We start from the raw sequence: 23,750 nt of genomic DNA, 5'->3' as shown, positions 1-23,750 counted from the left end.
CCACTTGCAAATCCTCAGTAAATTGACCCTGAGTATCACCAGAGGACCTTTCGATTCTCATATAAGTCCCAATGCCCTTTTCTTCACCAAGAGTGAAAAATTAGGCAGCCATATCCCCAAGGATAAAGGTGAAGCTTTCAAAATCTAGGTGTAAATAAGCTCTGTCTTCCATAACAGGAAATTCTACAATACACAAAACTATAGTGACAGAAAGTACATCAGTGGCTACCTGGGACCAGAAATGGGAAAGGAAATGGAGTACAGAAGAACACAAGGTAACTTTTGGGGACATGGGATTATTTTCTTTTTTGTGAAATTTGTGTGGTTTTTAGAGTTTTGCTATAAAGCCCCAGGACTAGCAAAAAAAAAAAAAAAAAAAAAGAAAAGCTGGATGCTGGTAGCTCACATTTGTAATCCCAGCTTCTAACAGTAGGAAGCTGATTTGAAGACTACAGTTTAACAACAACAAAAATTTTTTAAAGTTCATTTTTGGCTGACAAAGAAATCCACAAAATATTACATCTCTTTAGCAGTAGTTTTCCAGCCACATTTCACAAAAGGGAATGGCTAAAATTATTCAGCTCAGAAGGAAGAAAGATTATCCTGTACTGGATTAACATTTTTAGTTACCTGATCCTTAAATTAGATCCTAGGCCATATGGAGAAGTAGGAAGGCTTACTGGATCTGCTGGCTGATCAGCTGAAATGCACCTCCAATGTGGAACTGTTCTGTATGTAACTAGAAGCCTTTACCCAGTCTGAGGTCTTGGGCTTAGGCACCGAATGACTGCTCACCAGCTACAGTGGATATAAACAGAACTAAAATAACACTTGGGGCTGGGGATATGGCCTAGTGGCAAGAGTGCTTGCCTCATATACATGAAGCCCTGGGTTCAATTCCCCAGCACCACATATACAGAAAATGGCTAGAAGTGGCGCTGTGGCCCCAAGTGGCAGAGTGCTAGCCTTGAGCAAAAAGAAGCCAGGGACAGTGCTCAGGCCCTGAGTCCAAGCCCCAGGAATGGCAAAAAACAAACAACAACAACAAAAACACTTGGTGAATGACACAAAGCACCCAACCATAGCCCAAGCTCTCTGGTACCTTCAATGATTTTATTGGATAAATGGTTCTTGCCAAGTTTACATCTTAAGTGTAAGCTTGCTCACTGGTTTCTCCTTCTAATCCTCTAATGGAAGAGGATCTTTCAGTACAGGCTTAGAGATAGGGGTGGGAGTATGTTAGAAACCTGCTAGTTCTACAATCAGACAGCAGGACAAATTTCTACTTGCTGCTGCTTAAAATTATCTGCAGAAAAACTTGAACCGCATAGAGACAGGACTCAGAGTACATCTCTGCCATGGGTCTGTTTGCAGTGCCTCCAAGAGTACACCATTTATCTTCCTCTTCCAGGCACAGGGTGAGGCTATGTCAGCCTACACATTTTGCAGAAGTACATAGGACCAAAATTGGCCAGGAGGTTTGGTATGACCAATTCCCCAACCTGACAAGAAGGGAAGAAATAGAATGTGTCCATGAAGAGCTTTCGGAAGTGAGACATGTCTTCCACCTGAACCTTGATGTTATATTGATTGTCTAGAATCTCAATGGCGCCTTGCACTACGTACTCATTCTGTAAGTGTGAGAGTGAGCACGTGGAATAGACAACATGGCCTCCTGGTCTGGTGGCAAGGAGTCCAGCCCTGAAACCAGAAAGAGAAAAAGGTAATAACCAGTGAGCTTCCCAGAAATGCAGCAATGCAGGGAGCTGGGAACAGGCAGGGCAGTGTACTACAGGATGGACAGACAGACAGATCAGACGTCTACGCAATCCTTTCCAGGATGACTCCTGAGGAGTCATTCTCAAGGCGCAGAGCAATCAGCTTAAGTCCACAGGCTCTTTTCCAAGAGGTTTTCTTTGCTTTTTTCTTTTCTTTTTTTTTGGGGGGGGAGGGGACAGGGTCTTGTTATATAGCCCAGGCTGGCCTTGAACTCATAATTCTCCTGCCTCAGCCTCAAAACTGTAGGGATTATAGGTGTGTAACACCATACCCAAGTTAGAATGATTCTTTGAGCCTTGATTCTGGTTATGGATTAAAACCTGATGCAGGCTTATCAACTGAATCCTCACACTAGTCCTCACCTCAGTGATTTTGTTGTTGTTACCTCTCTGTTTTCTGATTCCTTTCTTTCTGACAGAGTCTTACAACGTTACCTGGGCTAGCCTCAAACTCCTAGGCTCAATCTATCCCGGCTCAACTTCCCAAGTGCCTGGGGCTACATGGGAACATCGCCACAACTGTAGTAGTTTTTCTTTCTTTCTTTCTTTCTTTCTTTTTTTTTTTTTTTTTTTTTTTTTGTCAGTTCTGGGGCTTGAAACTGAGGGCCTGGGAATTGTCCTGGAGCTTCCTTTTTTTGCTCAAAGCTAGCACTCTACCACTTGAGCCACGGAGCCACTTCTGGCTCTTTCTGTTTATGTGGTACTGAGGAATCAAACCCATGCTAGGCAAGCACTCTACCACTAGGCCACATTCTCAGCCCTGTAGTAGCTATTTTTCAAATACTGGAGAGTGACTGGTACTAAGGGTAAAAGAACCCAAGTCAAAGACTGAGTTTTTATGTTCCACAAAATGACCTTCCATGATATCTTTCTCTCCTAGGAAGATCTCCAGTCAGAAAACCCTTCATGATGATGGCCTAGGCAAACAGATCCAGCCCTCTATCAGGTTGCTAGCCTCCTAGAGCACACTAGCATGAAGTTCTAAGATTTTACAACTCTATTACTCACGCCAGAAGCTGCACCTGCAACATAGGCAACAACTGTCGCTCCTTCTTCCTTGACCGATGAAAGATGTTGTTCTCATCCTTGTGAAGGGAGTGGCGGTCTGTGGTACAGGGCACATCCACCAGCACCTGCCGAGTGTCAAAGGGAAAGTGTTAAAGCTCCTTAAAGGTTCTTTTCTTTTCTTTTTTTCTTTTTTTTTTTTTTTTTTTGGCCAGTCCTGGGCCTTGGACTCAGGGCCTGAGCACTGTCCCTGGCTTTTTGCTCAAGGCTAGCACTCTGCCACTTGAGCCACAGCGCCACTTCTGGCCGTTTTCTGTATATGTGGTGCTGGGGAATCGAACCCAGGGCCTCATGTATAGGAGGCAAGCTCTCTTGCCACTAGGCCGTATCTCCAGCCCTTAAAGGTTCTTTTCTGTGTGTATGTGTGCCAGTCCTGAGGCTAAAGCTCAGGGCCTGGGCACTGTCCTGAGCTTCTTTGCTCAAGGCTATTCTCTATCAGTGGAGTTATAGTTCCACTTCTGTTTTGGGTTTTGGGGATTTTTTTCGGGGGAGGGGGGGTTAAGTGGAGTATGAGTCTCACAGATTTTCTTGCCTAAGCTGGTTTCGAACTGTGGTTGTCAGGTTTCGGCCTTCTGAGTAGTTAGGATTACAGGTGTGAGCCACTTGTGCCTAGCTATAGGCTCTTCTTGTTTAGGTCAGAGCTGTTTTAGGGCACTAGTCTACAAAATTCTATGGACTATTCCTTCTGCTCATTGTTCAATGTTCTTTCTACCACTGCAGACTACTTGACTAGGTTTCTCATTTTAACTGTGAAGTAGTAAGCAGGAAAATAGTATATTTAGGGATATTAATGGCGGGTCAAAAAGTGAAAATCCCTGCACACAAAGAACTATGATTAAAGAATTCCTGGGGCTGGGAATATGGCTTAGTGGTAGAATGCTTACCTAGCATGCAGGAAGAGGAGGAAGGAGGGAGGAGGGAGGAGGGAGGAGAGAGGAGAGAGGAGAGAGGAGAGAAGAGGGAGGAGGGAGGAGGGAGGAGGGAGGAGGGAGGAGGGAGGAGGAGGGAGGAGGGAGGAGGAGGAGGAGGAGGAGGAGGAGGAGGAGGAGGTAGAGGAGGAGGAGGATTCCTAGCAACCTAGAAAGAAATCCTAGTGTTTTAATGCTCTTTCCTTAGCTATTTAATTGAAAAGACTCAATTTGCAGATGATACAACATTCAACAGATGACACTAGGATTAGGATTCAGTTATTTTAAGTTACAAAAGTATGAGGTCCAAGTCACTAATTTATTTATTAAAAACCTACTTTCCAGGCACTAGAAACAGATCAAAAGTATTTTAAAATACTCCTCTATGTATGTTTCAAAAAGGCAAAATCAGACAGCACCCAGGCCCTGAGTTCAAGCTCCACAAACAACTGATACAAAGAAAAAATCAACCAGGCACTGGTAATCCTAGCTACTCAGGAGGCTGAGATTTGATGATCACAGTTTGAAGAGAGCCAGAGCAGACAAGTCCATGAGACTCATATCTCCAAAAACCCATTCCAAAAAAGCCATAAGTGGTGCTGTAGCTCAAGTGCTAGAGTAGTAGCTTAGAACACAAAAAGGCTCAGGGACAGTGCCCAGGCCTTAAGTTCAAGCCTGAGGGCTGGCAAAAAAAAAAAAAAAAAAGAACAAGCCAGGCATGGTAGTACACATCTGCAATCCCAGCTACAAAGGAGGTTCGCAGGCAGACTGAAGCTGGCCTGGGCAAAAAAAAAAGGCTAGAGGAAAAAGGGAGCTGGTGGCTCATGCCTGTAATCCTAACTACTCAGGAGGATGAGATCTGAGGATCTTGGTTCATAGCTAGCCTGGACAGGAAAGTCCAAGCAACTTTTATCTATAATTAACCATCAGGAAACCTGTGGCTCAAAGTGGTAGAGCACTAGCGTCGAGCAGAAAAGCTCAGAAACAGCTCCCAGGCTCTGAGTTTAAGCACCAGGACCAACCAACCAACCAACAAAAAAGGGCTAGGGGGCATGGCATGGCTCAAGTGGTAAGACACTTGCCTAGCAAGTATGAGACCTTTAGTTCAAACTTTATAATGCCAATAAAAAAAAGAAAAGAAAAAAACAACTAAAACAAGTGATTCAATAATGGTAAATCTAAAGGGATAAACAAAGGAGCAACCAAAAACACATATAAAAAGAAACTTATGACAGGGTTGTCAGTGGCTCACCCCTGTAATCTGAACTACTCAGGAGGCTGAGATATGAGGCTTGAGGTAAGCTAGCCCAAGCAGGAAAGTCTGAGCGATTCTTATCTCAAACTAGCAAAAAGCCAGAGGTGGAACTGTGCTTCTAGTGATAGAGCACCACCCTTAAGTAAAAAAGCTAAGAAAGAACATGAGGCCCTGAGTTCAAGCCCCAATTTTTTTTTTTTTTTTTTTTTTTTTTTGGCCAGTCCTGGGGCTTGGACTCAGGGCCTGAGCACTGTCCCTGGCTTCTTCCCGCTCAAGGCTAGCACTCTGCCACCTGAGCCACAGCGCCCCTTCTGGCCATTTTCCATATATGTGGTGCTGGGGAATCGAACCAAGAGCTTCATGTGTAGGAGGCAAGCACTCTTGCCACTAGGCCATATTCCCAGCAGCACAATTTTTTTTTTTAAAAGAGAAGAAACACTGTGTAATTTCCACAAACCAAGTAAAAGGAAAGGTCTATAGAACAAGTTCTATACAGTCCCTTTCCTACTTTTTGAACACACACATATACAAAACATAAATGGTTCTTTGCAAAGTGAGGAAGTATAGGGCTATGTACAGGAGTAAGAAAGAAACTTACTTTTCATACTTTGAGACTTTCTGATTTTTTTTTGCTAGTTTCTGCATTAACATTCAGAAATAACTGCTGGGTACTAGTAGCTCATGCTTATAATTGTAACTGCTCAAGAGACTGAAATCTGAGAATTAAGGTTCAAAGATAGCCCAGATTATATGTGTTTCCAATTAACCAGTAAAAAAAAAAAAAAAAAAAACCACAAAAAACAGAAGTAGTCAGGCGCCGGTGGCTCACACCTATAATCCTAGCTACTCAGGAGGCTGAGATCTGAGTATTGTGGCTCCAAGCCAGCCTGGGCAGGAAAGGCCCTGAGATTCTTCCAATTAACCACCAGAAAACAAAATGGCACTGAGGCTCAAGTGGTGGGGTGCTAGCCTTGAGCTGAAGAGCTCAGGGACAGCACCCACATCCAGAGTACAGGTCCCATGATAGACAAAAACAAAACAAAACAAAACAAAAAGTAGACATGTGATTCAAGCAGTAGAGTGTTAACTGTGAGTAAAAAGGTTAAGTGAGAGTTTGAGGTCCTGAATTGAAGCCCCAATGCCAGCACACACACAAAAAATGTTCTTTATACTTATCTCCAATGTGACTTGAAAGAAAAAAATAAATGTGCCTAATAACTTTTTCCGCACTTAGGTCCCATATGTCTCTATGAAGATAGTATAGTAACAAGTCATCTAAGCTGAACTGAAAATTCTGCACCTAGGTATTTTTCCAAATCACCCAGGTACAACTGGCCAGGTCCAGAAGCACCCCTACATGATCAAAACAAGGGGTGAACCTTACCCCCTCGGAGCCCAAGGCCAGGATAGAGAGGTCACATATATCTCAATAGATGTTCTAAGTTCTGGAATCACTCACCCGGTCATAGGTGTCCCCCTCTAGTTCTCCCCACTTCCTGCCATCCCATGAGGTAACACGAACTCGATTCCCTTCCCTGGATTCTTGAGGCACATATATGTTAAGGATCTTCTGTAGTCTGCCTGTTCGGGAAGTGGAGACATCATTGGCAGCAATATTGCCTGTGGAAATAAAGATAATTCAGACCCTGAACCAGCTGAACACTGCACCAGCAGTGGTGATGAGAGTGAGACCAATTCTCAGATACACCTAGTCCATCCAGTCCTGAGTGAGTGTTCATTTATTATGTACATGGCACTGAATGAATTACTCTGAGTAAAGACTGGCAAGGGCAAATATCTACCTATATAGGCAGGAAAGAAAGAAGGAAGGAAGGAAGGAAGGAAGGGAGGGAGGGAGGGAGGGAGGGAGGGAGGGAGGGAGGGAGGGAAGGAGAACAGATTAAGAAAGAGTATATTTCTAAAAAACATGTCCTCTCCCTATTCCCTTCCCACCCATCCCTACCCCACCCCTTTTATTGTAAAAAAAAAAAAAAAAAAAAAAACCAAAACAAATTATATTCCCAAAATAAGATTTGTAAACAAAAGTTTATACCCTATATAAAAGTGGTTTCCTTTTTTTCCAAGAGCTAAAAATGAGTATTTTTTTCTGTTAAAGGGCATTTCATTTAATTTTCTGAAATGCTTGAGCTCAAATACAAAGTACCATTTAATTATCAATCACTCCCCATTTAATAGAAAGCTCCAGGTAACTACCACCATGATCACCACCCTGTACTGTGGTTGAGTTAGGCTCAGGTAGAGCTCATGGCTGGCCCTAGCCCCTTTTTTTGGAGACAGTGTCTCATTATATAGCTTATGCTGGCCTTGAACTCTCTATTCTCCTGTCTTAGCCTCCCAAGTGCTGAGATGACAGGTGTGTATCACCATGCCTAGCTTTTTGGTTTGCTGTGCTGTCTAAACTGGCTTCACACTCCTAGGCTCAAGTGATTCTACCTCAGCCTCCTGATTAGCTAGGACTACAAATGTAGGCCCCAGTACTCTGCAACTATTATTGAAACATACTACAGATTATTCACTTAAAATTCATTTCCTCACTGGGGACCCTTGGCTCATGCCTGAAGATTGTGGTTTAAAGCCCGGCTGGGCAGGAAAGTCCATGAGAGTCTTATCTCCAATAAACTACTCATAAAAGCAAGAAGTGGAGCTGTGGCCCAAGTAGTAAAGCACTAACCTTGAGTAAAAAATCCCAGGGACAGTGTTCAGGCCCTGAGTTCAAGCCCCAGGACAGCCACTCCCTTCCCCCCAAAAAAGCATATATAAAATTAAAGCAAAAAAAGGGGTGGGGCATGGCTCAAATGTAGAAAACTTGCCTAGCAAACCTCATAATGCAGAGAGAGAGAGAGTGAGTGGTGAGTGTGTGTGAGAAAGAGAAACAGAGAGAGACACAGAGAGAAAGAACACTGAAAACAATGTGATTCAACAATGATAAATCTAAAAGGATGAACAAAGAAGTAACCAAAAATGCATATATAAATATATATCCTTATTCCTTAGTTGTTGTTTTTTAATTTATGGGATTTATCTTTTTTTTTTTTTTGGCCAGTCCTGGGGCTTGAGCACTGTCTCTGTCCTCTTTTTGCTCAAGGCTAGCACTCTACCTCTTGAGCCACAGCCCCACTTCTGGCTTTTTCTATTTATGTGGTCCTGAGGAATCGAACCCAGGGCTTCCTGCATCCTAGGCAAGCATTCTACCACTAAGCCACATTCTGGCCCCTCCTTACTCCTTAGTAATAGAACTCCATTTTTTCTGGGAGAGGCTAACATGCCCCCAATGGGGTCATTTCCTAGCCCTCTTTTATAACCAACTAAGACTACATGACTAAATCTGGCTAACAAGTTTTAATTAGAAGTGTTGTGTGGGACATCTGGCAAGATGTGTTTAAAAGCTAACACAATTAGGTAATGAGGAGAATCTTGTCCAGTCCTTTTCTCCCACCTCAAATTTGAGTGTGCTAGCTGGAGTTCCAGCAGCTATCTTTAACTATGACAATCATAATGATGCCAACGTTAAAAGAGGTGACAAAAAGGCCAAGCTCATACCAATAATCCTGGCTACTCAGGAGGCTGAGATCTGAGAATTGAGGTTCAAAGCCAGTCCAGACAGACAGAGCCATGATATTCTTATTTCCAATTAACCAGAAAAAAGGCAGAACTGGAGGCATGGCCTAAGTGGTAGAGTGCCAGCCACAAGTGAAAAAAACAAAAACAAAGCTAAAGTGTGAGGCCCAGAGTTCAAGCCCTAGTATCCTATAATTCCAGCTACTCAGGAGGCAAAGGATGATTGTAGTTCCAAGCCAACCTGGGAAAAAAGAGCAAGAGCCCCTTTCTGAAAAACAATCTAAAAACCAAAGGACTAAGGATGTGGCTCAAAACAATAGAGTACTTTCCTAACAAGCACAAGGCCCTGAATTCAATTTCCATGGCTGTGCAAAGTCTCTAATGGTGACATCTCCATACCTTCAATTCCCAGATACAGGAAACTTCTACTATAAACTTGTCTTTTACATGACAGAGCTAAATTATCTCTTTAAGCCACCGAGTTGGCTTTTCTTGCATATGAAGCCAAACTTACCATTTACCTTTCATTCCGGGGTGGGGTGGGAAAGAGAGAGAGAGAGAGAGAGAGAGAGAGAGAGAGAGAGAGAGAGAGAGAGAGAGAGTGTTGTGTCTGCTGGCAAAAACAAAGAACATTTAGCAATAGCTATTCTCTTTTTTTTTTAAACAGACATCTCACTTTATTCTTAGGTCCAGCCTATGAAAAATATCACGGCAACTTGATGATACATGATAGATAATACTCAGCCTCTGATCAAGGAGCGACAAGGAGGGAGGGGGTTGTGGTGAAGAACTGGAGAGCGCATACTTTATCTAACAGGTAGAGTTACCACTATGAACCAGCTTAGTGTTCCTGTAAAGAAATGTCCCAATTTTTGAGGACATGCAAAGAAATAAAAAGCAGACTCTCGGTTCTAGAAGACATTTCAGGCAGATATAAACCAAGAAAAGGAAAATGTATGTTATAGTTCTGGCTCCACCTCCAAATCAAGGTTTAAGTTATGTAACCTCTCTATAGCTCAGTGTTCCAATCCAAAGAACAGGAGAGTCGATAAGGTAAACATGAAGGTCTTTTCTTACAATGAAATTTTGTGATCTTGTCTTCTGGGATGCAGGAAAGATGCTGATGTTCAAGTTCTTTCTCTTCAAAGTAACCTTTGTTTCACTGACCTTCCTTCAAGTGATTTCAGATCAGTACCCTTCTCAGTAGACTCACTTAGCCGACATCAACTTCTTTTTCTCCTCTCTCTGGATTTCCAGAGGGTTGAGATCAAATGTGATACCCGCCTGAATCACCCATGGGTCTACCATAACTGGAGAATTAAAACTGTACAAAATCTGGAAGTGGAGGTGTAGCTTAAATGATAAAAAGGTCAGGAAGAGAGCACTAGGCTCTGAGTTCAAGCCCTGCTACTGTCGCATGGTGTGCACATGTGCGCATGCACACACACACGCACACGCGCGCACACACACACACACACACACACTGTACAAGCTGGCTAATAAGAACTAGAACAGAAGAGTTCAGGCCCAACACAAAGGCTTGAGCAAATGGCAAGAGAAACTTGGCTGAGCTCCAGTTGAATTTGAAAAATCACAGCCCCTTGTGGCCCCAAGGAGAAATATTTCTGTTTTAAGGTAGAATGTGAGCTGGTAGATAGCTAAGTAAGCATGTACAGTCCACAGGCCATAGCTGGCCTGTGCTACTGAGATAAGTAAGACTTGGGCCAGTCCTTAGCAATTGATAATCCTGAAGAGAAGATATATACGCAGAAAGCTCTGAGGAAAGGCTAATGTGTTAACAGTGGTACAGGTGACCACGCTCATGGTGAATCACAGGAGATAGGTAAGTATCATTTCTGAACTGGCCAGTAGAGACTATGAGAAAAACTTCCTGAAGGTGGTGCACGTGAGCTGAGGCTTGAAAGATAAAGGATTTGGGGCAATCCACCTGGGGTGGGGTAATGAGAGAGAGAGAGAGAGAGAGAGAGAGAGAGAGAGAGAGAATGTAGTGTGAGCAAAGGCTTATTCAGAAAACAGAAAGTAGTAGCAGGATGTGACTGAGGTTCCTAAAGCTTGAGGAAGAGTGATAGATAAAGCTATAACAGTGGTTACAGCCAGATCTTTGTTTTATTTTAGCTGGTAGGCCAAGGAAATGAAACTTGATCTGGAGACAAAGTAAACATGAGGAAAGGTGAGAAGAATCATATGATTGATTTAGCAGAACCCTGCTTTATTCTGCTTTCAGAGGCCTTGTCAACAATCTTTCTTGAAAAATGACAGAGAACAAGGAAGAAACAATTACAGACAAGCAACAAAAAAATACATGCAGCTGCCAGTGGCTCACACCTGTAATCCTAGCTACTCAGGAGGCTGAGATCTGAGGATGGTGGTTCAAAGCCAGCCTGGGGAAGGGAAGGCCCTGAGACTCTTCTCCCCAGTTAACCACCAGAAAACTGGAAGTGGTGCTGTAGCTCAAGTGGTAGAGCACTAGCCTTGAGCTGAAGAGCTCAGGGACGGAGCCCAGGCCCAGAGTTCAAGCCCCAGGACCAACAAAAAAGGAGAAAACAAAAGTGCACTTAGCAAGCACTCTTGCACTTCTCACCTTGCAACCCCAAAGCTCACCACATTCAAAGTGCCCAGACTAAGTAAAGTGGACAGTGCTCATTGCCCAACATACCAGCTCCTTGACTTACGACAACAGCCAGTCTGAAGTAATGCTAGTGTTTTTCCCCCAGGGGCTGCACACAGGTCAAGCACAGTGTCCCCAGGCTGTAGGCCGAGAGCCAGAACAGGCAGCAAGGAGGCAGCATCCATCAGGTAGTAGTCCATGACACCCAAACTGCCAAGTCTGGAAGAAAGGAGGCTACTATCAAATGCCAGGCCATGCCAGGTCATGCCAGGTGTGATGGGGCATGCCTATAACCCTAGCTACCTGGGAAGCAGAGGCAAAAACCCGAGACCCTATCCAAAAGTAATTAAAGGACTTGGAGTGTGGCTTAAATGATGACTGCTTGCCTACTAAGACTAAGACATAGGTTCAAACCTCCATACCATGCCTATAATCCTAGCTACTAAGAAGGCTGAAATCCTCGAGCTTGCAATAAAAACTCCTTTTGCTTTTGGGGAAAAAAAAAAAAAGAAGGCTGAGATCAAGTTTCAAAACCAGGGCAAAACCATCAGGTAGGATAGTCCTTACCTGTTCCTCCTCTGGGAGGCAAATAAAACATGATGGATGACTGGAGCGCCCATAACTGGTGATTAAGGTCACTATGTGACCAGAGACTTACAACACCCTGGTTGCTCCTATCTGATTCTAAAAATAAATAAATAAATAAATAAGAAAACAACAACAAAAAAGAACTAGAAGTGGCGCTATGGCTCAGTGGTAGAGTGCTAGCCTTGAGCAAAAAGAAGGCAAGGGCAGTGCTCAGGCCCTGAGTTCAAGCCCCAGGACTGGCCAAAAAAAAAAAAGAACCAGAACAAAAAACAGGGCAAGAATCCATGAGATTTTTTTCTTCAATTAACAAGCAAAAACCCAGAAATGGAGGTAGGGCTCAAGTGCTACAGTCTCAGCCTTGAGTCCGCCTTGAGCAAAAAGTATAAGGGAAGGGACAAAGCCCAGGCCTAAGTTCAAGCCCCAGGACTGGGGGGCTGGGGATATGGCCTAGTGGCAAGAGTGCTTGCCTCATATACATGAGGCCCTAGGTTCGATTCCCCAGCACCACATATATAGAAAATGGCCAGAAGTGGCACTGTGGCTCAAGTGGCAGAGTGCTAGCCTTGAGCAAGAAGAAGCCAGGGACAGTGCTCAGGCCCTGAGTCCAAGCCCCAGGACTGGCCAAAAAAAAAAGAAAGCCCCAGGACTGGCACACATGCGCACGCACGCGCGCGTGCGCGCGCACACACACACACACACACAAAAGACTTCATGGCATCTTGTACTTTTTTAACAACACAATTGTGAATAGTTGTTTTGTTTTGATGGTCCTAGGTTTCAACTTAAGAGCTGCATATCTATTAGACAATGACTCTACTATTTGAGTCATACCCCCAACATTTTTTTGCTTTAGTTATTTTTCAGATAGTATCTTGCTTTTTTCCCCAGGGCTGGCCTCAGACTTCAATTATCCTGCCTAGGCCTCCCGGTTAGCTAGGATTGCAGACTTGAATCATCTTGCTCAGCTTGTTTTGTTCAGATGGGAGGGGGGGGGTGTCTCACTTTTTGCCAGAGCTTGACTAAAACTATGATTCTCCTCATCTCTACCTCCTAAACAGCTAGGATTACAGGCATGTACCATCATGCCCAGCATAAATAGATTTTTTTTTAAAAAAACAGTGTCTTTCTCACTAGACTAGAAATTCTATGATGGTTTCTACACTGGTAACTTGGGCACTTATGTATCTGGTACAATAGCCTGGCACCTATGAATCACACCTGTAATCCTATCTACTCAGGAGGCTGAGATCTGAGGATCACTGTTAGAAGCCAGCCTGGGCAGGAAAGTCTATGAGACTCTTATTTCCAGTTAATCACTGTGGTTCCAAGTGGTAGAATACTAGCTCTGAGCAAAAAACAAGCTCAGGGACAGCGCCCATGCCCAGAGTTCAAGCCCTAAAAAAGAGGTCAGGGACAGCGCCCACGCCCAGAGTTCAAGCCCTAAAAAACAGCTCAGGGACAGTGCCCAGGTCTAGAGTGCAAGCCCCAAGACCGGAAAAAAAAAAAAATCTGGTAGAACATATCAGTCCTTCAATGATCAACTCCTATCTACATCTTTTCCTCAACGCTGGTTATAAATTTTCTCTCCCCCTCTCACTCTCCCTTCTCCCCTTTCTCTTTCCCTCTCTACTATCTTACTGTGTAGCCCAGGGTGGCTTCAAACTCTTAATCATTCAGCCTTAGCTCTCTAAGTGTTGGGATTATGGCAGTAACACAGTGACATCTGGCTTCCTAGTCTTGAATTCTATAGCACAATTGAGCACTTGATTCTGCACCCTTTTCTTACTCAACTTCATGTATAGAGCATCGAATCAAGAGACCAGCTCTTTGGAGCTGGGCACAAGTGGCTCATGCTTATAATCCTAGCTACTCAGGAGGCTGAGATCTGAATATCTCAGAAGCCAGGCCAGGTAGGAGACTATCTCCAATAAACTATTCAAAAAAGCCAGAAGTTGCATTGTGTCGCAAGAGGTAGAACACTCGCCTTGAGTAAAAGAAGCTCAGAGATAGTGCCCAGAGTTCAAGCCCTAGACCAGAAAAAAAAAAGTTCCTTGGTGACATGAGGTAACTATCCTGTTAACTTTGATAGGTGGCTGTGAGGGAAAAAAGAAAAAAAAATATTTAGAAAGCTGTGAATATGGGCTGGGAATGTGGCTTAGTGGTAGACTGCTTGCCTAGCTAGCATGCATGAAGCCCTGGGTTTGATTCCTCAGTGCCACATAAACAGAAAAGGTCAGAAGTGGCACTGTGGCTGAAGTGGTAGAGTGCTGGCCTTGAGCACAAAGGCTTGGGGACAGCACCAGGACCCTGAGTTCAAGTCCTACAACTAGCCAAAAAAAAGCTGTGAATAATTATATGCATTTGAACTACAAAAGGTGTAGTGGCTGCTCAGAAAATGGTAGAGCAGAACAGATTGAAAGTGCAGGTTCTGGGGTAAGACCACTTGGGTCTAACTACAAACTGCATCGTTTACTCTCTAAAGGCTTTAAAGTAAGTAAATACCTTCACTTCTTTGTGTCTCAGTTTCCCCTCAAATGCAAAAGAAGAGTAATTTTACCTACTTTATCAGGTTGTTGCCAGAACAAATGGTGACAACATGTATTGCACCTAGATAAATGCCTGTTCTCTATAAGCACACCAGAAATACCAGCAATACTGCAATTCTTATTACAAAGGACAGGTGCTGAATCCCTATGTGTCCCTTGTGGGCAGGCACTGAGGACAGCCTCAGCCATGGGTCCAGATCGTACCTGGCAGGAGGGAAGCGGCTGACATTTCCTCTAGCGAAGGTGAAGCATCGGAGGTTAGGACTGCAGGCGGGGGGTGGGACTGCAGAGTGTCCACTCCCAGGCTCCACTTCCCCAAGGGAGATGGCTTCATTCACAAAGTCCCTGGCACTCAGCTGCTCCAGCTGAGTTCTCACATTATCCCAGTCAGCAAAATTATTGACCAGTGCACCATACTTTGGCTCTGAGAGGAGACTGACACGGATTGATGGCCAAAGAGGCCCAAACTGCACACTGTAGGTCATATCAAAGTTCTGTAGAGCCAGTCGACTGGCAGGGAATTTGGGCTCTGTAGCAGCCTAAAAGAGAAAAGGCAGGCTTATTGATCTTCCCTGTCTCACCTCTATTTCCTATTGTCTAACTCCCTTCAATACCTGAGTGCAGGGGTACACTCAGATTCAGCTAGCACCACTCCTCCCTCTGCATGTTGTTTCTGCCTGTTGAAGAAGTTGGGGAGAAGCCCATTTCAGAATTGTGAAAGCTCTACTTCTCACAGTAACATGTGGGGAGGGGCCATCAATAAGGGAGTGCACGGCTACATGGGAGATGGCTCACACTTAGAATCCCAGCATTTAGGAGGTAGAAGTAGGGAAGTAGAAGTAGGTAGAAATAGGGCTGGGAATATGGCCTAGTGGCAAGAGTGCTTGCGTCATATACATGAAGCCCTAGGTTCGATTCCTCAGCACCACATATATAGAAAAGGCCAGAAGTGGCACTGTGGCTCAAGCTGGCAGAGTGCTAGCCTTGAGCAAAAAGAAGCCAGGGCCCTGAGTTCAAGCCCCAGGACTGGCAAAAAAAAAAAAAAAAAGAAGTAGAAGTAGGGGAATTATGGATAGGCCACTTCGGGCTACAGTGGCAAGTATGAGACCTGCTGGGTTACATAATGAGAAAGTGTCTGAAGGAACAGAAAAAGGAAGAGGAGGAGAAGGACAAAAAAGAGGAAGAGCAGGAGGAGGAGAAGGAAGAGAGAGAGAGAGGGGGGAGGGGCTGGGTCTTGAACTATCTACAGCACAGTGTTAAAACTGCTTACCTGGCATGTGCAATACTCCCAAGCACTGCAAGGATGGGAAAAGAGGAATTTAAGAAAATGGGAGCACAAGGGAAGGCACTTTAGGAGAATCTATAGGAGGCTGGAAGAAATGATGGAGGCCCTGAGGAAGTTTTGGGTCAGGTGTCAGCAGTTCATGCTTGTAATCCTAGCTACTCAGGAGGCAGAAATCTGAGGATCATAATTCAAAGCCAGCCTAGGCCGAAATATCCATGAGACTCTTATCTCCAACAAACTACTCAGAAAAAGCTGCAAGTGGTCTTGAGCAAACGAAGCTCAGAGAAAGTATATCCAGGCACAGAGTTCAAGCCCAGGACTGGTAAAAATTAAGAATAAATAACTAAACACTTTTTCCTCTGTATAATTCTATTTCCCCAAAACTGTCTGTCTACTAGCTCTACTTGGATAACCCAAAACAACAACAACAACAAAAAAAAAAAAAAACCTTTCCACATTTGATAGCAAGATGGGGGTAAAGGCAACTTACCTAAGATCATGCACCATAATGCTCAGAATCACAGGACTGAAAGTTGTGTGGGGTGATTTCTCAGGCCCCAGGAAGGTTGGATAATCACAGAACCTTCAGTGTAAATCAAAATAGGGACTTTTAGGATGACTGCTATGGGGATAGCATTGAGGGACCATGAATATGACCTGAAGAGTATAAAGGTAGATTAAAAAGGAAATGAAGACTTCAGCTGAGATGTCCACAGGGTGAGAAGTCCTGGTCATTGCAGCTGGGATGCTTGCCATTGTCGGCCATCTTGTTATTGTCCAAGGCTGTGCTCTGGCCTGAATTTTTGTTCTGGTCAGGATTTTTGCACTGATACTCCTTTGTTGTTATCTGGGGACTCTTGCTCTGACCATGACTTTTGCTATGAAAGGGACTCTTCTTATTGGCTTGACTCTTGTCATGGTGAGGACTCTTGCTGTGTTTCCGATTTCTGCCATGGTGAAGATGACCACTCTGGCCCCGGGGACTATGACTCCGGATCTCAATTACTTTTTGGCGAGGACTACTGCTTCGGCTCCGACTTTTGCTACGATAGGGACTCTTGCTGTGTCTGGAACTTATGTTCTGATTCTGGCTTTTTTCCCAGTCCTGAAGTTTGCTCTGGCTCTCACTACTCTCATAGTCACTGATAACACTAATTATTGTTGAACTACAGCTGGGATTAGTGCTACAGATGGAAGTCTTAGCTAAAGGCAAATGGCAGCTGTTAGGGGCCTCAGGAGGTTCTTTAGGGGCCTCAGGAGGCTCCTGAGAGGCCACAGAATAGGTTTGAAGGCTACAAGGAACAATATTAGGGCAGGGCAGAGTTCGGCGGACAATGGGTAAACACTGGGGGTCAAAAGGTGTTCTCAGAGGGATAAAAGAATAAATATGGGTTGAGCACGGAGGCACAACAGGCTTGCAATGGAGTACAGGTGGGCCTCTGGGAACACCATATGTGCAACAGGGGGATGCCAGGGGGAGGTTAAGAGGGGGGCCTGTAGGGGGGCTGAAGGAACCAGGAAGCGGACATGGATGGGTATTGCAGGGGGGAACCAGAGCCCGTACATGAGGACTACATTTAGCATAGTTACTTGGTAAGACAGGTTCATGTGGGGGGCACTGAGGAAGAGAACTAGGGACAGCAGTTTTGTTGACTCCAGGTACTACCATGGGTACTAAGGTAACTTTAGGGGGAGATTCTTTGGGGCAACTTTTTGAAGGAGTTGTGGTAGATGGTTGAATACAAGAAGGATGGGAACTGCCAGAGGGCTGGGAGGGAGTCAGAGAGGAGATGCTGACCACAGGGGGCTTGGTCTGAGCTGGAGGACTGTGCTGAGGAATGTTAATTAGGGAGTTACATTTGTGGAGAATGTGTGGCTGTTTTAACTCCGAGCATTTGGGAGACTTCACTTGGGGGGGCACTGGATTAGGGAGAGGAGGTTCCTTATAGCTTCTCTGAGGGGGTGACTGGGGTGGAGCTATAAACTGGTTGCCTAGGGGCGAAGGGAAGTAGAGTGTAGAATAAGGACAGTGAGAAAGAGGTGGTTCTGGAGGACAGGGAGGAACAGAAATCACAGTGCTTGGGGTTAGTAAGAGGTAAGAGTTTCCACCAGCCTCCCAGGAAACAATAGGCTCAAAGCAAGGTTTCCTGGGAGCCTGGGGCTGGGATGAGGTAGGAGAACAAGTACTCTCAGGGGGTACGTTGATGGTACAGTAAGGGCTCCCAGGGACCGCTATGTGAGTCTCTGAGGAAAGATGGGCATAATGAAAAGTGCTTTCCTGAAGTGAGCTGGGAAAGCCAGGCCTGCCTGCCTGAGAAGGAAGTGAAGAGCCATAATTTTTTCCAAAGGGCCTGTCAAGCTGTAGACTGGGCTCATCAGAGTCTGGAGGTATAAGTGAGCAGTGGTAAAGGCCACCATTAGGTGGTGAAGACACTGAGGAAAGAGGAGGATCATTGTAACCTCTCCCTGAAGACCAATGAGAAAGCACAGGGGAGATCACTGACCCAGTTTTCAAGACCCTGTGAGAAACAGCTGCAGAGATGATAGGTCTAGTTTCCACTACCCGATGAACAAGAGGAGGTGAAAAGGTGAGCACAGTAACTGGGGGTTTAGGAGGAAGAGTAGGTGAAAGAGCAGTTCCCTGGGCCTCCTGAGTTAAAGGAGGTGAAATAATTGGGCCAGTTACCAAGGGCACGTGAATAAGCTGTGGAGAGGCCACCGGGCTGGTTACTGGGGGCTGATGAGTGAGGGGAGGGGGGATCACTGAACCACAGTAACAGAGGTAAGTGTGCTGGTCAAAGCCAGGGCTTTGAAGAAAAGTTCGCCGTGGTCGTGGGGGGCTAATCCAGCTGCAGTAAGCACTCTGCTGAGGGACAGTGGGTGACCCCAGAAGGTTACGCCGGTCAGAACAAGGGCTCAGAGGCGATGAACCAGACATGCTAGGTTCTTGGCAGTAGAGCCTTCCAAGGAGTGGGGAGAAGGTTTCAAAAGTACAATTCCCTGAGGGTGGGGAAGGAGGAGGTGGGGGTGGGGAGGGGACCCGTCTGGGTAAGCAGGGAGAAGTGGAGCAAGAGTAAGGGTCTCTGAGGTGAGGGGGGTCGCTGCACCTTTTGTCTGCCTTCGAGGGAAGGTCGGTAGGATGGGCAAGGTGGTCGCTGAAACCTTTCCGGGAAGAAAGCGGTAACTTGATGGTGAGAACAGGGCTGAATGCCTTCCCGCAGGGCAACGGAACCCCAGGAGGAAAAGATAAATCACATTGTTCGTCGGGTGAGGGTGTCTGGGCTGAAAGTTCAACAAAGAAAGGGACCGAGGTCATGGGAGGGAGGAGAGGAAGAGGGGGGAAGGAGAGGGAAAGGGAGGGAAGGAGGAGAGGTGGGGGTGGGATGGGTAGGGAAAGACGGGCGCGAGGAAGGAAAGTCAGGCAGAGACATAACGGAAAGGAGGGCTCAGGATGACGTAACTGAAAGGGGCGGAGTCGAGGAGAGCGTACATATATAGAGGATATAGATATAGATCTATAAAGCCGTTGGGCGGACCCAAGGGGCAGCCTATACAACCGAAGGGCAGAGCCACGCGGCTGTCTATAACCGAAGGGATGCAGACTGAAGGAGGGAAAACCGGTAGAGAGAGGCCGTGACGTCAGAGCCGTGCGAATGACGTGGGTGGGGGTGGAGGGCTACGGACAGGTTCTAGGAGCTCTAGCAGAAAGCGGGCGGCAAATGCAAGCAAATGTAAGGGCGGGTGTTTCTCCGCTGCGCGCCCTCCTCTTCCCTCCGACCCCGCCCCCCGTTACCCATTTCTTCTTATGTCGATGTCTCCGCGGGACGGGCGCAGAGGCCACACGCTTCAGCAGCTCGCGAGCACGTCTCCACACGGGCGCAGCCATGTCTGTGTGCGCCGCCGGGTGCCTCCGGCGAGAACCACCGCGGCAGACTCGCGGGTTCCGGGCCTCGCAGGGCCTGAGCGAGTGCCGGAGGAGGAGGGAAGGAAGTTTGCGACGCTCCCTCCCTCCCGAGGCCCCGCCCCCTCCAGAGGCTCCGCCCACCCCTGCCGCCTGCGAACCGGGGCGGAACCGCACCCAGCTTGCTGGCTGGGGTTTTTAGGGGCGGATGCTGGAAAAGAGAGCGTTCGGGGGCCCCCGATCGACGCCCGGAGACGTGCAAGGGACTCCCATGAGTGCTAAAGAAGTTAGCTAGAGTCCATGCGCCGGTGGCTCAAGCCAGTAATCTCAGCTACTCTGGAGGCCCAGACCTGAGGATCACAGTTCAAAGCCGGCCCAGGCAGAAATGGCTGGGAGACTCTTATCTCCAATTAACCACCAAAAAAGCCGATAGTGGAGCTGTGGCTCAAATGGGAGAGCACTGGCCTTGAGCAATAAAGCTGAAGTCAAGACTGGCGCAGTGACTGATAGGAATCAATAGGACTCATCTCCAACCACCAAAAAGCCAGAAGTAGAGCTGTGTTTTACAGCACTAGCCTTGAGCAAGCAAACTAAAGGACAGCACCCAGGCCCCGAGTTCAAGCCCCAGTACTGGGCACACGAACACATACTACTCAGGCCAAGAAGAAAAAAGAACAGGAAAAGCTTTCTAGGCAAGAACTGCACAGACAAATAGATTGAAATAGAGGAAAAGTAGACCGAACCTGTAGGCTGGGGCGGATTTACAGTGGAATTAATGAAGCTTAAACTGTAGGACCTGTCATTTACATCTATCAAGACTCGGTACCATTTTCTTTTCTTTTTTTTTTTTTCTGAAAGAGGGCCTATCAAATTGTGTAAGCTTTAGGCCACACAAAACTTAACTCCACCGTTAGGAATCCAGTGAAGAGGAAGGGCTTGAATACATCAACATTTTTTAAAATAACTGTTGTAGGGAGTACAGCTGACTCCATCTTGACTAGGGAAACATGGTAGGAAATGTTTAGGTCAACCTGACCCAAAAATTCTGCTTCCTTAAATGGCTTGTTTGTTGCTTGCTCTACTCGGTGTCAAGCCCCTACATCTGTGCTACCTTTGTTGTTTTGTTTTGTTTTTGTTGCCATTCCTGGGGTGTGGACTCAGGGCTTGAGCACTGTCCCTGGCTTCTTTTTTGCTCAAGGCTAACACTCTACCTCTTGAGCCACAGCACCACTTCCGGCTTTTTTCTATATATGTGGTGCTGAGGAATCAAACCCAGGGCTTCATGTATATGACATGAGCACTTTACCACTAGGTCACATACCCAGCCCTCGCTTTTACCTTTATAAACCCCAATTTGAAGGCTGCTCGGGGTCACGGTGGCAGCTCCAGGGTCTGCACTATGTCCCTGCCCAGTCAGCCCACTTTTCACTGTCACAGTTCAGCTCCCAAGTCTGTGCTGCGTCCCTGGTGGTCAGTTCGCCTTTTGCTTCCCCAATAAATCCATCTTTTTGCTTGAGACTGTCTCTGAGTGGTGGACTCTTGGGGGGACGTGGAATATAGTTTATCTCCTCCCTCGGACCCCATAACAATAACCATCAGTGACTTCAGCGGACGAATAGGGGAGGAGACCAGGTAAGAGATGAGGATAGTCTGAGTGAAGTAACAATTGAGGATGGAGAAAAAGAATGGATTCCACTTAGAATTATAGAACTGAGGGCTGGAGGTATGGCCTAGTGGCAAGAGTGCTTGTCTCGTATACATGAGGCCCTGGGTTCAATTCCCCAGCACCACATATACAGAAAACGGCCAGAAGTGGCACTGTGGCTCAAGAGGCAGAGTGCTAGCCTTGAGCAAAAAGAAGCCAGGGACAGTGCTCAGGCCCTGAGTCCAAGCCCCAGGACTGGCAAAAAAAAAAATTATAGAACTGACTGACCCTATCCCAAGTAGCACATGAAGATGGAGCATAAGTGGTATACCTAGCATGTGCAAAGCTGGGGTTCAAATACATAACTGATTTAAGAACTGGAGGCTTATAGTAAAATGCTTGCCAAGCAAGTACTAAACCTAGGGTTCAAAACCCAGTTCCACTAAAAATAATAAAACATATTTTAAAATAATACATATGCTGAGTACTAGTGGTTCATACCTGTAATCCTAGCTACTCAGGAGGCAGAAATCTGAGCATTGTGGTTCAAAGCCAGCCCACAAGGAAAATCCATGAGATTCTTATCTCCAATCAAGCATCAGAAAAGCTGGAAGTAGGGGCTGGCGATATGGCCTAGTGGCAAGAGCGCTTGCCTCGTATACTTGAAGCCCTGGGTTCGATTCCCCAGCACCACATATACAGAAAATGGCCAGAAGTGGCGCTGTGACTCAAGTGGCAGAGTGCTAGCCTTGAGCAAAAAGAAGCCAGGGACAGTGCTCAGGCCCTGAGTCCAAGCCCCAGGACTGGCAAAAAAAAAAAAAAAAAGAAAGAAAAGCTGGAAGTAGAGCTACTGTAGTTCAAATGGTGGAGGTACTAGTCTTGAGCAACAAAAGCTCAGGAACACTGCCAGGCCCTGAGTTCAAGCCCCAGAACTTGTACACATGCACACGCATGCACGCACACACACACACAATACATACATACATACATATATATATGTATACAACTCAGTAGTTTAAGAGCTGAGGATCAGGGGCTGGAAATATGGCTTAGTGGTAAAGTGCTCACCTCGTATACATGAAGCCCTGGGTTCGAGTCCTCAGCACCACATATATAGAAAAAGCTGGAAGTGGCTCTATGGCTCAAGTGGTAGAGTGCTAGACTTGAGCAAAAAGAAGCCAGGGACAGTGCTCAGGCCCTGAGTTCAAGCCCTAGGACTGGCAAAAAAAAAAAAAAAAAAAAGGAACAATAGCTGAGGATTGTGGTTCAAAGTCCGCCTGGGCAGAAAAGCCTATGAAAGCCTATGAAACTTCTTTACCTCCAATTAACCAGCAAAAAGCCAAAAGCAGAGCTGTAGCTCAAGTGGTAAAGCTCATTAGCCTTGAGCACAAAAACTCAGAGACAGCACCCATGCCGAGCCCAAGATCCAGTATAGCACACACACATACACACACAAAAAAAATTAGGCTAATACCAGTAATATCAGCTACTCCAGAGACTGGAAGAACTATGGTTTGAAGGTCAGCTAGATGTGATGATACATGCCTATGGTCTCAGGCCTAAAGTTGGAAGATCTTGGTTCAGGCTTGCTGGCACAAAACCTTAAGACTGTCCAGAAAGTAACTAAAGCTAAAAAGACTGAATGTGTGCCTCAAACAGTATAGCACCTGCCTAGCAAGCACAAGGCCCTAAGTTCAAATTTCACTACCACCAAAAAATTAAAACTTAAAGTAGGAAATGTATTATAAAATGAAACCAGAAAATTGCCCCCAAAAATCTTTTGAGATGAGGCACTTTTGTTTGAAATAGGCATTTAATATTTAACTATTATTATATTTTCAGGAGATAGATGATACAGCTAAGTGGCAGAGCTCTTCTCCAACATCCATGAGACTGCAGGTTCAAGTCACCAAAAAAGAAAGAAAAAATGTCCAACTAAAGGAAAGAAGTCATACTCAATGGCACATACCTGTAGTCCTAGCTATTCAGGAGCCTTGAGAACTGGAGTTACAGTTTCAGGCTAGGCTGGGCAGAAAATCCTGAGAGTTCATTACCAAAAGACTCAATAAGACCTTCTAACTGGGTGCTGGTGGCTCAAGCCTATTATCCTAACTACTCAGGAGAGCTGAGAATCATGATTCAAAGCCAGCCCCAGCAAGAAAGCCTGTGAGACTATTTTTTGTTTGTTTTGGTCAGTTGTGGGGCTTGAACTCAGGGACTGGGCACTGTCTCTGAGCTCTTTTGCTCAAAGCTTGCACTCTTCCACTTTGAGCCACAGCTCTAAGCCTGTGAAACTCTTACCTCCAATATAAGAGCATAAAGTTGGAAGAAGAGCTGTGGCTCATGTGGCAGAGTGCTAGTCTTGAAAACAAAAGTTCAGGACAGCACCTAGGCTCTGAGTTCAAGCCCTAGGATCAGCACACACATGTGCACGCACACACACAAAGACCTTATCTCAAAATAAAAAGAACCAGAGATATAACCCAGTGGTAAGACATTTGCCTAGTATTAGTGAGATCCTAAGTTCAATATGCAGTATTGCAAAAACATTTAAACAAATAAAAAAGGCAG

At 45.6% G+C, this 23,750-nt stretch overlaps 1 protein-coding gene and 1 non-coding gene across 4 annotated transcripts; one reads left to right on the top strand and one right to left on the bottom strand.

Annotated features, from left to right (window-relative positions):
* Positions 1-1,092: 1,092 nt before the first annotated feature.
* Positions 1,093-19,636, bottom strand: Nsun4 (NOP2/Sun RNA methyltransferase 4). Of its 3 annotated transcripts, XM_048351223.1 has the most exons (7): positions 19,427-19,531; positions 16,124-16,216; positions 14,553-14,887; positions 11,279-11,433; positions 6,466-6,626; positions 2,787-2,911; positions 1,093-1,701 (listed from the first exon to the last, which is right to left on the bottom strand). In XM_048351223.1, exons 3-7 carry the CDS (start codon positions 14,831-14,833, stop codon positions 1,425-1,427), a joined length of 999 nt encoding a protein of 332 aa, XP_048207180.1. In that variant the 5' UTR covers positions 14,834-14,887; positions 16,124-16,216; positions 19,427-19,531; the 3' UTR covers positions 1,093-1,424. The 3 variants fall into 3 exon arrangements, with proteins under 3 accessions (XP_048207180.1, XP_048207179.1, XP_048207181.1); XM_048351222.1 differs by lacking the exon at positions 16,124-16,216 and having other exon boundaries at positions 19,427-19,632; XM_048351224.1 differs by lacking the exon at positions 16,124-16,216 and having other exon boundaries at positions 1,475-1,701; positions 2,801-2,911; positions 19,427-19,636.
* LOC125355784 lies at positions 11,759-11,897 on the top strand. Its single transcript, XR_007211718.1, has one exon. It is a non-coding gene; the product is annotated as a U8 small nucleolar RNA (small nucleolar RNA).
* Positions 19,637-23,750: the final 4,114 nt, after the last annotated feature.

Source organism: Perognathus longimembris, chromosome 7 (genome assembly GCF_023159225.1).
Source record: "Perognathus longimembris pacificus isolate PPM17 chromosome 7, ASM2315922v1, whole genome shotgun sequence".
Taxonomy (NCBI): Eukaryota; Metazoa; Chordata; class Mammalia; order Rodentia; family Heteromyidae; genus Perognathus; species Perognathus longimembris.
The sequence above is the reverse complement of the archived record's forward strand: the minus strand, read 5'-3'. Positions and strand labels throughout refer to the sequence as shown.